The following is a 17,774-nucleotide window of genomic DNA, read 5'->3' on the forward strand; positions in this document are numbered from 1 at the left end:
CATTTCTGCAACAATAACCTACCTACTGTAACTCTTAAATGCATTGAGTAGAAAAATGATATTTACTCATATTTCTTGAAAACTTGCAACCAGTCCACAGGAAAGAATTAAGATCATCACATTGTGTTTTCCTTAACTTGACAGGAAGTCAACTTCAAGCAGATTGACTTGAACCAGGATCTCATTTGGAAAGCATAAGTGTCCAAAAAAACTGTTTTTGTTTTTGTTTTGTTTTGTTTTGTTTTTGTTTTTGTTTTTAATTGGAAAATACATTCATCCAGCGGCTTATCATCCTATACTTTGCTTTCTGAGAACCTGGCAATCCCATGTGGACTTCTGGTAGAATGAGAAATGCAAAGAGCTGGCTTGGACTCGGCATGTCCTTGTACCTCTGGGGATTGATGGACCTTACAACCACCGTTCTCTCCAGCACCCCAACATCAAGAGGTGAATTAGAAACGCTCCTATCAGATAAGCCACAGTCACACCAACGAACCAAGAGGAGCTGGGTTTGGAACCAGTTTTTCGTTTTGGAAGAGTATACTGGAACCGACCCTTTGTATGTCGGCAAGGTAAGGCATGACCCTTAGAAAAAGAAATTATCAGGGTGTTAGATATTGAAATTGGATCTGAATATGGGTTGAATGTGAATATCCACCTGGCAGGTATCTGAGCCCTGAGAAAAGTTGACAACTAGCTAAAATCCAACTGTTGCTTTGTTAGATAGAAGTTGGAAAGGAAAGATTTCTCACTGTCCATGCCTCTGTTCTGAGGAGGGAAAACTCAAAATTGGGCTTTGGAGGGAAAGCCTCAAACCCAGAAAAGATGACAGCAACCTTCTGAAAATGACAAGATGGAAAAAAAGAAAGAAACTGGGAAATACAAAGGGGGGAGTAGAGGTGATTTTTTTTTTTTTTTGCTTTCTTTTTTTTTTTTTTCAAAGCACTTCTACAGATATTGCCTGAGGCCCAAATTTAATAGGAAAAAAAAGAATAAAACATTCTTTATTTCAGAAGATCCTAGGATGTGCTTTAGGATGGTTGGAGACAATCAATGAATATATTTATAAACTTTATGCTTGAATCCCCTTGATTTATCTATCATCACTTTATTTTTAATCCTGGCTTTCTCCTGTGTTTACTCTATTTGGATGTTAATCAGAGACCACTTTGTGAAAGCAACCAAGCTAGAGAAAATGGAAGACAAGGAACTAATTAGAAAATAAATAATTCATTCAAATGATAACTTAAACACTTGTTTAGCACAGAGGACGACAGCATGAGTTTTAGATCCAAGCTCATGTAGGTTCAAAACCAGCCCTGCCAGTGACTTCCACAGTGACTGTGGACAGGTCACCAAGCCTCTGCTTCCTCAAATGTCAAATAAGGAGAATAAAAAACTGTTGCTTCTGAACAAGTCTTGTCTATACAAGCTCTTTCGACATCCCCCACTCACTTCTTAACCCAGTTATCTTAATTCTACCCCCACTGCTACATTAAAGTTGTATTTTTGCCACTCCTCACAAACCCCTACAGCCCAATCCAACGGCTTCATTTCATGGATCCTCCCAATGACAGCCTTGGACACTCCTAACCTGCCTGCCTTCTTGACTCATCTCCTCTCTCAGCATCATGACCACCACAAACACATTTTCCTCCTTTTTTCTCAGCCTTGTTTGCTAATCGTCTCTTGCCCCTGACTACAGTCATTGACAAGGCTTATCAACTTGACCCTTGGCTTCTTCTCCATCTACACTCATGCCCTGAGTGGAATCATCATACTTCAAACATCTTTCTGCCAATAAATGCAAAATCTTCATTTCTGGCTTGGACCACTTGTGTAAACTTCAGATTCATAAATCCTAATGCATAGGTAACATTTCTGCATTTAGGGCTCACAGGTCTTTAAAATATGGCATGGCCAGTAAGGAACTCTTGTTTTTCCTCCCAAATATAGCTGTCCCAGTCTTTATCTCAGCACTGCCTTTACCCAGTTCCTAAAACCAGTGACCTAGGTGTCATTCTTCCCTTTTCCTTGGGCCCACATTCTCTCCACCTGCAAATTCTGCTGCATAGCAAAATAAATACCAAATCCTTCATCACTTTCATCTGTTATCACTTCCTGTTATCTCTCACATGAGCTGGCCGCCTAGCAGATTTCCTCCTGCCCACCATATTTCATTCTAATATATTTTCCACATAATGGGCTTTTAAAAATTAAATCAGATCATGTCACTTCTCTACTTAAGTCTCTTCCATGTCTTTCCTCTGTATGCTGAATGCTTTCCATGCCTCCCACAGCTGTCAAAGGCATTCTTTTCTGACCCAGCTGCCTCCTGGCATCCACAAACATCCTCACTACTCCTCTTCTTGCTCTTGGGTTCCAGGGACATGGCCTTCACGGCAGTTCCTACTGCTTGCCAAGTGTTTCCTATTGTTCCACATAGTGAATGTCCTTCTGGCTTCTCGCCTGGTTGGCTCCTCTACATCCTCAAGGGCTCATTCTTAATCTAAGCCTCCTTGACCATTCTCTAGGGTAGGCCTCTCAGTGAGACTCCCTCACTACTGTTATTCTTTCCATAGCTCTAATCACAGCTTACAATATTGAACTTATTTTTTAATAAGAAGTATTTAATTTTATTTATTACCATTTTTAAAAATTTATTATAGGGCTCATGCACTTACCAGAGAGAGATGGAAGTCAGGGGCAGGGGGAAGCACTTTGTGAGAAAGCAAGCCACCAAGTCCAGAACTCAAACTGTGGTCAGCCATGTGGGAGACCAGCACCTCAATGACCATGCCACCTGCTGGCCCCTTGAACTTATTTTTCATTTGTATGTTAATTGTTTGAAGGCCCAATTAGAAATTCAATGAGGGCAAAGACATTGCCCCATATTCTCCCCATGTGCACAAATAGAGCACACGGCAGGCACTCAAAAAGTATTAAATGAATGAATGAACGAATACGTCATGGCATGATAAGGATTAAAAAAGCTAACAAATGTAAAGCACTTAGCATAGTACCTGGTTCAGTGTAAGACCTAAAACACCATTACTCTGCAGTGACAAACAGTAGTGACAGTAGCAGTACATAGGATCGATCGTTCATTACAGGAATTTAGCAGCTCATGCATGCCTAAGGCAGCTGAAATTCCCCTGGCCTCAAAATCCGTGAGTTTTCTTTGACTTCTCCCTTCCTTATTTCCTTTATCCTTCACATACAATCAGTCACCGTATCTGTCAATACTTCCTTGCCAGTTTCTCTCAGATTCACTTCCTCTCCCAGCTCTGTCATTACCATGATCCTCTATTCTCATGATTAGATTAGCTGAGCAGGCACTGCCTGCCTCGCTGTTGAGAGACTCTTCCCATCACCCCTCCAGGGCTCAGAACATTTATCTCCTTGAAGCCCTTTTCCATCATGTCACTCCTCTGATTAAGAAAGAAAGCATCATAGCTCTCAAATGCTCATCAGAGCTCCTAGCATATAGTTCAAGGACTTCCTCCTCCCTCATCCAATCCTCTCTCATAATTTCTCAAATCAGGCCCTCATTCTAGCCAGTTAGGATTCCTCAGTGATCCCAACACACACGCCATATTTGTCTCCACCCTAGAGCCCTATACACTTGTCAGATCATTGCCAAGCCCAGGGCACACCATCACCTCCTCTCTTAAATCACATTCAGGTTCCTCAGGGTTTCAGCTTAGAAAACTACTTTTATCATTAATATATTTTGCATAGATTCAGAATTCCAATGATGTCTAGCTCCTAGATATTTGTAAACATTTCTTCCTACCAGACATATATGGCTACTGCTAAAATGAGTTTAAGACGAGAGTATGCTTGTATTCAGTAATTTCTTTGTTTAGATGTACAATTTAGGGCTCCCTTCCCTCTTTCTTGGATAGAAACTGAGACACTACTTCACAACCTTACCAACACTTCCCCAACACTGAGAACCTAGCAAGATCTGGCCACACGAAAACGTAGAAGGCCAAAGGTAGCTAACATTTTATCATGCTACCCCCCAAATGACTGTGTCAGTAACATTCACATAAAGCAAATCATTTAACCATTACAACAATGCTGTGAGGTAAGTACAACTAACCTAGGCAAATTCCATTGCCCAAAGTTACATCAAGGTAGCAGGTAAAACACAGATGGAAACATTCATCACTCTAACACTGAGGCCACAGGCTCTTCTTTAGGTCACCCTGCACATGGCTGGTGGCTTTAGGCTTAGCCCTGAAGATACAGAAGAGTTAGTGGTGTTAAGATAGGATCAGGAATCTGAGCCTGACTCTGAACCTTTTATCTCTGATGGTAGAGAGTACTACTGTGTAGCATCCTCTAGTACTCATGAAGGTTTTTACCCTGCACTGGGTGTTACCACCACATGAGAAAGACAATTACATATTCAGCTACCCTCACACTTTTCCCCTTCACTTTCTTTTAAAAGAGAATTCATCCGCTTTTCATTCTCTTTACCCCAGGGGCATTCAGCTTGTCACCTTGAGCTCTGGAAGATGTCTGTTTAGAGAGCCTGCCAGAGTATTTGCTTATTTCAGAAAGGAGTATGGCAACAATTATCAGCTGTAATTGGTGTGGCCTTATAAAATCCACACTGGGCTTTCCAGGGACAAGGAAGTGTCGGGTTAATGCTAGATTATATTGACATATGCAAAGAGGGGAATGCAGAGAGCTTGTGCTTGTGCACGAATCTGCAGGTCCAAGTCATGCTAAGGTTAACAACCACACAGAGGCTGTCTCACGACACATCATAAGCACTTACCACCTTCCAGAACTTTCAGAGGCACACTGAAAGACATCCAAAGGAGTGAAAATCACTCTTTTCAAAATCCTAAATCAGCTAAGATTTTTCATAATCTCCATGGATTTCCCATCATTCTCTACTCCTTTAGCTGAGCTCTTAAAGACTAAAGAATGATTGTAAATAAGTGAGATATTCACCTGTCCTATTCTGCCTAGGAGATTTTGGGGGATGGGGGAGGATGTTTTTCCAAGATGCATACAACCACCTGCTGCCAACTTCACTCCAAAAGCTCTTTATCCACCTCTAGATGGCTGGTTCTCGGTCAGTGCTAGCTGGATTCAATATGGATAAATATAAAACATTTTTATTACACTGCCAATTTGCTAAGTGACTTAGAAAAAAAAGCTGCTAATGTCCCTTCCTTGCAACTTTCACAAGCAAATATGTATTCTGTGGCAAGTAACCCTGAATATTGAGTGTGCATTACCACGATGGTTATTCAGCTAGAACCTTTCAGCTGTGATCTGGAGCTGGGACTCTGTAAGTCACAGTTTCTCTTTTTCTAGCTGGCTCCTCATTAGGTCCTGCCGTTAGAATGTACTAGAGGCCAATCAGGCAGAAGGAGGGAGGAGGAACTTGCTCCTTTTACCCTGTGGGCAGTTTGTTCTAGTTTCTGGGATGTTTTTCCACATTCTGAGCCACATCACACTCCCTCAGAAATTCAGCACCACTGGGCAGCTCCCTCTTCTCAGAGGCTGTGATTCAGGTCTGCAAGACTTGCAGCTGGATGCTCTGTTCACAGATGGGGTTCCTCTAAGCTCCTGAAGACCTACCCCAAGGGGCAGTACTACCTCCTTAGAGGTCTCAAGCCCCTCCTTGGAACATTAAGATGCCAAGAGCCCCAACTTCTGCCCCTCCATTGCTCTTCCCCAGGGGCCTGGCTCTCTCCTGGGGTTGCCCTCTCTGACACTTCAGTATTTCCCTTTAGTCCCCTTGGTTCTCCAAAATAAAAGCTCTCTGTTAAGATAACCGATGTAGTTTTTTGTTTTTGTTTTTGTTTTTTTCCTTCCCTGGCTGGATCCTGAATTGATACTGTATTCCTCAGAAATCAGTTCTATGTCAGCAGATCCTGGTCCCTTGCATAGTTGATGCACTTCCTATTCAGGAAGATCCCTCCTGCTTCTCTACATCCGCGTCATGTCTCCTTCCCATGGTCCCAGGTCCCACCACCTCCCCTCCTTTCTCTCTCTCCTACCCCTCCCTTGCACACAAATACACAATCACTCATTCAGAAGTTGCAAGATACACACACACACACACACACACACACTCTCACACACACACACACAGAAATATTACTCAGCATTAAAAAGAGATCCTACCATCTGCCACCACACGGATGACCTGAAGGACATTACATTAAGTGAACTAAGCCAGGCACAGAAAGAAACATGCTGCATGAGCTCTCTGACACTGTAATTTTTAAAAAATGTTTGAAGTCAAATACACCAAGTTAGAGAATAAAGCAGTGGTTACCAGGAGCCGGGAGGAAATGAGGACATGAGAGGATACAAAGTGGCATACAGTAGGATGAACAAGGCTGAAGATCCGATGTACAGCACGAGGGCTATAATCAATGATATTGTATGGGGGGGGTGCTAAATAAGCAAAATTCAGCCTCTTCTGCTCTCCTCCCACACACAGTGAGATGACAGATACATTAATTTGGTTCACCTTAGTAGCCATTTATCTAAATGTATCCTATAACATCATGTTGTACACCTTAAATATACACAATAAAATTTATTTTTAAAAAATAGTCCCTTCTGGGGCCAGCAGGTAGTATAGTGGTGAAGGTGCTGGACTCCCACAACATCGACTGCAGTTTGAGTCCTGGACCTGGAAGCCAGAAACTCATGCCAGGCACATGTGCATATGTGCTCAAAATCCTGACAGGACAATTAAGGAGAAGGGATTACAATGTAGCAATCGCCCTGGGAAGTGATTTCTCACTTTCTGCCTCTCTGTCTCACTCATCTGTCTGGCAAGCACATGGACCCTAGAGCAAAATTCTCTCAAAAGCAGCTACTGGGGCCAGCAGGTACCAGAGTGGTTAAGGTGCTGGACTCCCACACAGCAGACTGGGATTCAAGTCCCAGATCCAGGGGCCTGAAAAATCACACAGGGCAGATGTGTGTGCATGCAGAAAATCCTGCGAGAAGAATGGAGGAGAAGGAATTACAGTGTGGCCATCTCTCTTGGGAAGAGATTTCTCATTTTCCCTCTCACTGTGAGTGCAGGCCCCCTATGACAAAAACAAAAACAAACAAACAAAGGCAGCTAGCCTTTTCAGAATGAAGGGAACATGGTTCCACAAAAAATTATTGCTCTACCCACTCCATTCTTTTTTAAAAAATATTTATTCAATTTCATGCATTTATTGTTATTCTTCAATTTGTCCAGACAGAGAAAGAGAGAGAGAGAGAAGGATATTAAGAAAGCAAGCCACCAGGTCTAGGACTTGATCCATGGTCAGCCATGTGGGAATCTATCACCTTAACCACCATACCACACATACCAGTCCCCATACCCTTCTTTCGATAACACTTCACTGAGCAGGTGGTACATGTCAATATCCACTCAGAGATGAAGTCACATGGTCCCTGCCTTCAAGAAACTCACAGTCTAAAGAGTTCCTCAAATTCTCCTGCCAATACAAACAAAAGAGAATAGCTCTGAGCTACAGCCCAGGATCCATTAGACACCCAGCCAGCTTGATGTGCTCAGAAGCCGCAGTCTTCCACTCAGCAGCAGAGATTTTAGCTTCTGTTGTTGAGCTCTCTACATGGCATAGCTCTTACACGTCCTATTATGATCACAGGGTGCTTGGGTCGTTTAGTTTTGTTTTGTTTTCCTGTAACTGAGAGCTCATATGTTTGCAAGAGAGAAAGAGAGAGAGAGAGACAGCAAGGTCTCCTTCCCAGTGGAGCATGGTCCCACTGCAGTCTCTTCTCCTCCATTTCTCCATTACGTCCACATGCATCTGGTGTGTTTTTCAAGTCGCCAGGGCCAAGATTCAACTCTCAGCCAGCCATGTAGAATCCCATAGGCCCTGGGGCCAGCTCACATGCTTAGATTTTTTTAATTAATTTTATTATTATTTTTTTTTTTTTTGGAGAGGTTTTTGCTACAGGGCGCATGCACTCGCCAGAAAGACAGAGGGAGACAGACAGACAGAAAGTGAGAAATCACCCCCCACGGGAGATGGCCATGCCACAATCCCTTCTCCTCCATTCTCCTCTCCGGACCTTGGGCATGCATGCACACGGGCCCAGCGTGAGTTTAAGACACCAGGTCCAGGACTCAAACCGTGGTCAACTACATGGGAGTCCAGTGACATAGCCATTAAACTAACAGCTGGTCCCAAATTTATTTATTTTTAAGGTTTTTGCCATAGGGTACGTGTGTTTGCCAGACAGAGACAGAGAGAGAAAATTAGAAATAACCTCCATTCCCTACTGGGATTTTAGGCATGCACTCACACATGCCTGGCTCAGGCCCAGGACTCAAACCGCAGTCGGCCATGTGGGAGTTCAATGCCTGAATCACCAAGCCACCTAAGGATCACAGGACAAAACTGTTTAGATGATAAGTAGAAAACCCCTTAACAGTTATGTACATGCTTTGTCAGCTTCTATTTCATTCTAAGTCCTATGTCCCATGCCTTAAAAGTACATATATGTGTATGTAATTATATAAATACAGTTACTCAAACATACATATATTTTAAAAACACTCCGGAGAACCTGTAGTCCTCCTTCAAATTCCATTCCTCTGCCTGGGAACACAGTTCCAAATGGAATGAATTTTCGTTTCTTTGTGTCCAGATCAGAATGAAATGGCTTTCTATTCTACACAATAAGACCTGGGTACCTCTGTCTGCTCTTTTAACTATGTAAATAGAAGACTTGGATGGGGGGGGTAAAAGTTATAATACTGTATATGGAATGAGGAAATGTGAGAACTTCATATTCTAAATAGAATTCTTCAAGTAGAAAAAAATCCACAGCTATTTTTCAGTCAATTCTATTCTCTTACTTCCCTTCTTTAGATAAGACACAGCTGAGCTCCTCCAGGCAGTAAAACCGTGGCCTGCGTGATTTGGCCGTGAGTCAATTTGAGATCAGCTCAAAGCCAGCCACAACCTCCCAGCCCATCCCTGTCTGAGGATGTTGTGAATACATTTTCAGTGTCTTCTTGGTGTCTGCCTTTTAATCCTCAGAGTCTCACTGTCCCTGCAAATGCTGCAGGCGGCCTTCTGCAGCTTTTACCACTGGACTCTGCAGAACAAAAAGCGAACAGGTTGCTTTGCCTTCTCTGCTATGCTCAGGTTTGAAGGGAGCAGAGGAGAGCTGGGTATGTCTACACCCTTTTCTCTGCGCACATACATCATCATCATCTTAATCAGCCCAGTTTGTAGCCTTCCTGTTACGGGAGAGGCAGTGTGGTATGTGCTTCACATATGTGAATCTCTAACAATCCCAATGACTCTTCAAAGTATTAGTAATCTCCACATTTATAATGGGAAAAACTAAGGGTTATAAACATTAAATAATTTGCCAAGAGCACTCAGTTTATAAATGACATAAGACAGTGTTTGGGCCAGATAAATTTGTCTCCCTGCCCTAAGCCTCACACTGGTTGTCTGTTTAATAAACTAATCTCATGAACTTTATCTCTGAACTATGCAAAGTGCTAAGAACTCAGGCAACAGGAGTTTGAGATGGCTGACTACAGTTAAGTAATTCCTTTTGGCCTCCTTTAGAAAGAGACCATTACCTACAGGATTCTTGACACACACACACACACGCACACACACACGCACACACACGCCCATGCACGTTATCTACGAGTGATGCAGACATGAGGGTCTAGACCTGAAATTAAAACAGCGCTCCTGTACTCCTTTGGAAAGTCATCATAAAGTAACTAGGGAATGGGGAGGGATATTTTGAGGTGCAGATAAAAGCATGTCCCTAACTCAACCATCCACATGGAGACTGAGTAATTTATTTATGAACTCAAGAACACTTCCCGCCAAAAGGAGACACAGTGATGTAAAGAACAGTAACCAGTGTTAAATTCCATTTGACATCTGAAACATGAGCAAGCACAGGCCTACCGAATGAAACTACACAACTGGAATCACACATTGGGAGATTGCAATAATCCTTGGAAGTCATTTAGTATTTCCACTACAGTGCCTTCGCCCATTTTCTGAATCACTTTATCAGGTGTTCAGCCAACTTGAACAACCACAAATATTTTTCATGCTACAAAGATTCATTTCTAGTAATTTTTTTTTTAATTTAAGATGCTTAGGCTGGTCCTTTTGTTTTGTTTTCCTAAATGGAAAGGGTTAGTTTCTCCTTATTAGACTTGTTCCTTTTCTCACGTTGAGATCTATAATTTCCAGAGAACCTTTATCCTGTACTTTTCCAGGGATAGAAAAAAATTTAAAACTAATAGCAATTTCAGAACACTAAATGTGATGTGGAAAAACTTATCCATATTTTTTATTAAGGGAGGTTTTTTGCTACAGGGTACATGTGCTTACCTACCAGAGAAACAGAAAGAGACAGAAAGCGTGAAATCACCCCCTCAGGGGGAATGGCCACACCACAATCCCTTCTCTTCTAGTCTCCTCTAGGGATTGTGGGCATGCACGCACTTGTGCCTGGCATGTTTTAAGGCTAGTAGACCTACGACTCGAACCATGGTCAACTACGTGGGAGTCCAGTGATGTAACCATTACCCCATCTCTACATTTTTTTTTCTTCTTTGTAAAAAGATTTTTTTAAAAAAACATTTAAGGCATCTGGATCACACATAGCCAATGACACAGTTCAAGTCCCTGACTTGGCGGCTTGAAAAATATGCCAGGCATGTGTGCATACATGCTTAAAATCCAGAATGGAGGGAGAAATGAAGGAACTGAAACATGACCATCCCCCACTAGAAGTGCTTTCACCCTTTCTCTCTGTAGTGAGTAAACACACCTTCTAGCAATTTTCTTTCTTTCTATTTGTTGTTGTTGTTGTTGTTAAAAGGCAAAAGAGAGAGTGGTCATAAGTTTGTGTCAAACTGAAAATCAGTTTCTTTCTGACACCTGTTTATATCCATAATGAGACTTGATGCTTTTTCCCCTCAGCTTCATTCAGATATGGACAGGGGAGATGGCTCCATCAAATATATTCTCTCAGGAGAAGGCGCAGGCATCGTGTTTACCATTGACGACACCACTGGAGACATCCACGCCATCCAGAGGCTCGATCGAGAGGAAAGAGCCCAGTACACTTTAAGGGCTCAAGCTCTGGACAGACGGACGGGCAGGCCAATGGAGCCAGAGTCAGAGTTCATCATCAAAATCCAAGATATCAACGACAATGAGCCCAAGTTCCTGGATGGCCCTTATGTTGCCACTGTGCCAGAAATGTCACCAGTGGGTAAGGTGGTGATGCCCTAAGTTTCAGTTACTCTAAAGAAGAACTATCTGTAATATACGCAGAGAGGAGAGAACGTACAGAACAGCTCACAGATCATGAAACTGAACAAAATGACAACCAAGTCCTTTGGCAAGCAGAAGCCTGCTTAGACATGAAAATCACCCTAGTAAAATATAATAATAAGCTTAGTGTTGTTTTCTGTTCCAATTCTTCAAAACAAAAAAAAAAAGAAAGAGATATGGATGGATCCATCCGCAAGTATTTTGGTATTATCAAAAGCACAATGAAGAGGCCCAAGGCTATATTGTCTCTGCAGGTTATTCAGAATTTAAAAAACAAATAATTCCCATGCCCACTAAATAAGTATAAGACAGGAGTTTGGGCAGCTTGACCTAGAAAGAGGAGTCTCTCATCAAAACAAACACTGCCATCTGCGAATGCTTTAAGATTGATAACTCGGGACCATTCAGCCTTTAGCTTGGACTTGAACAGGTTTCCCCCCCTTCTCTTCCTCAGGCACCTCTGTTATCCAGGTGACAGCCACAGATGCTGATGATCCGACCTACGGCAACAGCGCCCGGGTGGTATACAGCATCCTCCAGGGCCAGCCATATTTTTCTGTGGACTCCAAAACAGGTATCTGATCCAAAAGTCAAGTCAAAGATGTTTGCTTTATTCTCTAATCATTTATAACTGCTACTATGTCAGGCCCAACTCTCCTTTTCAAGGACTCTCCAGGGAGTGGATGTATTAACCAGAGAAGATTGTTATAGGCTTTAGGATTAAGAGAGCAAACTAGCAGTACCCTGGTGGGTAAGAGCAACACTATATAGAGATAGTGTCTAGTGTCTGATTGGAAAGGCCAAAGGTCTGCCTACACAAAAGTATTCCCTCACTAGTCTTCAAAAAGTCCTCTGGTTATATTTATTCCCAGGGACTATAGTCTTTTATAACTTCAAAATGACCTAAAAGGATTGTCACATGCACCTGGGCCCACGACAGAACTGGAATCATTGATTCCTGAGAGGGCCACCTGAGAGGGCCTTTGGAGAATCATCCAGTCCATCACCATTCACTTAGCACACAGGGAAATTGGAAAATTAAGAGCTAGCAAAGTCCATGAAGTGCAGCTCTGTCCCTTGACACAGGGTCTGATGTTCCTTCCACTGAACCACTCAATAATAAGCAAAGAACAGGCCAGAGTGAACAGTTGCCAGGCAAATAGGATCTGATGAGGGAGAAATGAGCACATGGGATGAAGCCCCCTGACCAGACAGTTTTAACAGAGAAGACAGCAGAGAAAGTCGAATGGAAAGGAGCAATGTGGCAAAAAAGGACAAAGCAACAAAAGTGTGGGGTTTTGTTTGTTCCAGCTTTACCTGAGAGCTTTTGCTATAGAGATTGCATGTTTTAAACTATGAAGGCTTTCCTTTAATACTTTTTAGTTGTGCATCATAATTACGAATTATCTCATACTCAGGCTGGTTTTTCTCCTTAAGAAACCTTCGAAAAGGTCTTGAGCCTCCCAATAATCTTGTGAACTAACAAAATATATAAGGATTTTTTTCCCCTTTTTATTACTTTACTTACATTAACCCATTTATTATAAAGGATACTATACAAGATGTAGAAAGTATACATAGGACAAAGTACTGGGACGGGATGTGGAGCCTCCCTGTCTGCTCTGGGAGGCACATGTTCAGCAGTCTGGAAGCTCTTTGAACCTCTGCCATTTTGAGTTTTTATGGAGGCTGTATTACTTAGGCATGATTGACTCTGTTTTTGGCCATTGGTGATCAATTCAACCTTCAGTTGCATTCCTCTCTGCAGATGTTGGGAGTGAGGCTGAAAGTTCTAACTCTTTAATCACTTGGCTGTTTACCCCACCATTTTTGTTGTTGTTGTTGTTAATTTGCCATAAGGCATATGCATTCACCAAAGAGAGAGAGAGAGAGAATGGTTAAATGTAAATTAAAAAAAAAAAAAAAAGGAAAGAAAACAGCTCCTAGAGAGGATGGCCTCATTGTAATCTTCCTCCATTTTCCTCTCGGGATTTTTGGCACACACGCACACATGCGCCTGGTCTCTCAAAGCCCTGGGTTCAGACTTGAACCGCAGTTGGCCACGTGGGATCTAGCTGCCTCAACCACCAGGCCATGGACTGGTCTGTCCCTGGCCTTTTTGTCCTTTTTTTTTTTTTTTTAATTTTATTCATTTTGAGAGAGAGACAGGCACCCCTGGTAGGATCTCACCATGTCACAGTTCTCCTGTCTGAGCCCTCCAGCCAACAAGGATTACAGGTACACCCATAGTATGCCCTGTATATTCTGATCAATACGACATTCAAACCCAGGGCCTTCCCACATGACTCCAGTATCACACAGCGGCACCCTACCACCTGCATCACTATGGCTGGGTCTACATAAGTATTACTACTCATTTTACATGATGGAAAACAGAGAACTTGGGAGTAATTAATAAGGAACTTTAGTAAGGAAACTTACAGCCACAGAGATAAACTCAGTGGTGAACACTGAAACTCACCTCTTTATTTGAGAGAGGAAAAAAAAAAATACATTTCTATTATTAGCAACCTGATAGCATTTTTTCCCAAGAGTCCCAAGGGGAACCAGGTATTCAGAAAATTGTATCATGAAAGTAGAAAGTGAGGGAGTGTAAATTAGTGGGAGGGAAGAAAAACGATTGCAGTTAGGGACGTCTATAAAACAGTAACTTGAACAATTCTACTAACAGGGGGAGGGAGAATGAAGGGATGCCCACAGGGAGGAAAAATACAGGCAGGAAGAGGGTAATGTGTCCCTTATATCCTAAGAAGAATCTTACATTATTTTGACAGCTCCCAGGGGGCATCTGTAGTGTTGAGGTCAAAAATACATGAAACAAGAGTTATTGTTGTACCCTTGGAGCATTTGAAAAATGAAAATACTGCATATTTCACTTTGAATATTATTACTATAATTCTATACACACACACACACATATATTACTATAATGTTATATACATAGTTGTGCCTGATCCTTTCCCTTTCATGCTAAAGGTCTATTTAGCTAAGGGGCATGTTGTAAACCTGCAGTAAATAAGTCTCTAATCTTGGTGCATATAAATCAACTTTTCTAAGTTAAAGGTTAAAGGGGAGGTCAAACATAACCGCACATTCTTGGCAGGATCAAAACAACGCATTTCAATGAATTTGATTTAAGACCCCCTTCTTAAATGAAACTATATGATCACACTGCAGTTGCTACTTACTGCCCGGGAATGTTCATCGTTTATGCATGGTAAAAGTGAACGGCTCACAGAACATCCTAATTCATAGAATTTACTAAGGCACCAAGGTGAGCAGAACAGGACAAAACAGAGTGAGCACATAACAAAAGGAAAATCAGATTAGAATTGCACCACGATTTTCAGGAAGAAGCAGAGTAGGAATGAGTTACCTAAAAAAGGGTCATTTATACAGTACTGCAAGGGTTCGTGGGGCTGAAGAGAGAAAAATCTAGAGAGAATCCAAAATCATAGATCTGTACACATCTGAGGCTTTGTTTTCTGGACTCAAAACCCTCATTTTCTCCAGTGAGACAAAGCCATCTGAAACCGCCTTGGACTGCCATTCCCCCAGTCTGTAAGAGAGGCACTGCCGCCACCTCCTGGCCTCTTTCAGTAGTACTGCCAGTTCAGCCCTCAGTTCCTTCTGCTGGAACAGGACTGAGTCACCGTTTATTCCACCACAGTACTTGTTTGCAGGTGGGATTTTTATCTGAGATTTAATAAAACACAAGTGATTTGCATCTCAACTGTAGGTATTAACAGTACTTAAGGGAGAAACCTAGAAACCAATTTTTAATTGATATATAATTACTGTATATATTTGTGGAGTACAATATGATTTTTCTATACAAGAATACAATGTGTGGGGATTAAATAAGATCCATCATCTCCACCATTTATTATTACTCTGTGTTAGGATATTCAAAATCCTACTTTTTAGCTACTCTGAGATATACAATAAATTACTGTTAGCCATAGTCACCCTACTGTACTTTTAATACTAGAAATTGTTCCTCTGACCTACCTAGCTATCACATCTTTACCTGACCTCATCCTTCTCAGCTTCTAGTAATGATTCTTCTACTCACTGTTTCCATGAGATTATCCTAGAAATTAATCTTTCAAAAGCTAGACTTGTGGATTTGTTTTGAAAAACAAAGTCATTTCTGTCCTGCAGGTGTCATTAGGACAGCGCTCATGAACATGGACAGAGAAGCCAAAGAATACTATGAAGTGATTATCCAAGCCAAGGACATGGGAGGGCAGCTTGGAGGGCTGGCTGGGACTACGACAGTCAACATAACCCTCTCGGATGTCAATGATAACCCACCCCGCTTCCCCCAGAGTGAGTACCTAACCAGGGAAAGCACAGACCTCAGGCCAAAGGACCTGTTCCGGAGGTCTAGGAGAAAGGCCAGCCCGAGTTTCCTTGTTGTCTGACTATTCACGGATTCCTTTCCTACGCTCACCATGCATTTCTCACATAACCATTTACCCTTTGCATCTCAGCTTCCCATAGCACTAAACCAGTGTTCTCATGTGTTTTGTTTCTCATTATCTCCTCCCTATGGAACTATTTTTTTCACTTTTTTAATTTATACATTCAATCACTGTATATCATTACAACTTACAAAAGTAATTTTCCCTGCATAAATACACTGTCCATTAGTCCATTTAAAGAAATTATCAAACATTATCAACCGATAATGTTCCATTTTTATGTCCCTTAAATTTTTTTCTTCTTTCTTTTACCTCTTGATTCTCTTCCTCTTCTTTTCACTTTTTTTTCCTGGTGGCCACTCCCACCTACTCCACATAAAATTAAACACTATGGAAATAAGATTTGCTGGGTAGAGTCGAAGTTCAGTGGGCCACAAACCATTGTAATAGCTAAGTTTTTTTTTTTTTTCACCATACCTCCCCAACCAAGAACAAATTTTTGCACCTATGGGGTGATATTGTTCTGTTGAGAATGCATGCACTAACACTAAGCCAAAATTACAGTGAACACACCCAGCCATCTGACGATCTTAGGCAATCAATCACAAGTAGGTACCAAGCAACTGCCCTGTAAGGGCACTGCACATGAAGGGCTCAAGACGCTTAGAAGCCAGTCCTCAGTTCTGTGATGCTTAAGATCCACTTGGGGAGTACACATCCAATACACAGGAAAAGGTAGCAGATCAATGAGCAGCATTTGATGTGTCACTTTGGAAGTGCAAATTCATGCCTTCAAAATAAACTAAGATGAGAGGCCAGCCCCATAGTGCACCAGTTAAGTGCTGTGCATAAAAGGTGGGACCCTGGGCCATTAGGCCTCATGGTAGTTAAGATGTTGGATCCCACGTGGCCCACTCCACAGTTCAAGTCTCAGATCTGTCAGCTTTAAAATCACCCCAGGCGCATGTGCATGCATACCCAAAATCTCCAGAGAAGAATGGAAGAGAAGGGATGTAACATGACCATACCCCCTCCCTGGGGGGAGGGGGGGGGAATTTCTCAATTTCCTTCTCTCTGTCTCTCTCTGATGAGTATACACAGCATGGCAAAAGTTTTTTTAATTTAAAATTTGTTTAAATCCCATATGGTCACCACAGTTTGAATCCCAGTCCTAGCAGCCTGAAATACACACCAGGCATGTATGTATGCATGTATGCCCAAAATCCTGGAGGAACGGAGAAAAGGAGGAGAAGGGATTGCAGTGTGATTGATGTCCCATCAGGAACTCTTTTCTCTCTCTTTCTCTTTTTTCATGAGTGTACACACCAACTAGCAATATGAAACGAAACAAAAACAACTAAAATGAATGAAGCCTTCTTAGAAGGAAGAGACTTCAAAAGGGGATTGACGAATATAACAGGCAGAAGGAAAAAAGTTCATAAGGGGAATGCCATTCACTCATTCAAAAAATATTTAGTTCAGGCACCACTCTTGTACAGAACACAAAGCAATGTACAAAACAAACTAAATCTGCTCTCCTAGAGCTCATTTGAATAGCAAACTGCATTTAAGAAAAAATACACACACACACATGCACACTTACACACAAATGCACACACACACCAGGATATAAAGTTGCTAATGTCATTTTACGTTCAAAGACCTCTAGAATCGAGATCTATTCTTTTAAATGTGTTACATTTATAATGGAAATCACAAAAAAAAATTTTTTTTTGAATGAGAGACATAAGCAAAGACCAATGTGGTGGTCATACACAGGATGGGTTAGCGAGGGCAAGAGTACAGCAGAGGAGTCTTTTAGAAGGCTTTTGCTTTTTTTTTTTTTTCCTACTTTTTAGTTTGCTCATGTGCACTCTGGATAGAGACACAGAGAAAGAAGGAAGGAAAGTGGTGAGAAATCACCCCAGGAGGGATGGCCACCCTGCAATCCTTTCTCCTTCATGCTCCTCTTGGGAGCTTGGGA

The 17,774-nt window shown here is 41.9% G+C and overlaps 1 protein-coding gene across 1 annotated transcript in view; it reads left to right on the plus strand.

Annotated features, from left to right (window-relative positions):
- Positions 1-201: 201 nt before the first annotated feature.
- CDH20 (cadherin 20) overlaps positions 202-17,774 on the plus strand; it is a 73,853-nt gene continuing 56,280 nt past the window's right edge. Inside the window, exons 1-4 of the mRNA XM_027775207.1 lie at positions 202-572; positions 10,986-11,280; positions 11,797-11,916; positions 15,528-15,695. Of these exons, the coding sequence (XP_027631008.1) occupies positions 327-572; positions 10,986-11,280; positions 11,797-11,916; positions 15,528-15,695 (829 nt within the window). The 5' untranslated portion in view covers positions 202-326. The remainder of the gene's footprint in view (positions 573-10,985; positions 11,281-11,796; positions 11,917-15,527; positions 15,696-17,774) is intronic.

The sequence above is a fragment of the Tupaia chinensis genome, unplaced genomic scaffold (genome assembly GCF_000334495.1).
Source record: "Tupaia chinensis unplaced genomic scaffold, TupChi_1.0 Scaffold000532_1, whole genome shotgun sequence".
In the NCBI taxonomy this organism is placed as follows: domain Eukaryota; kingdom Metazoa; phylum Chordata; class Mammalia; order Scandentia; family Tupaiidae; genus Tupaia; species Tupaia belangeri.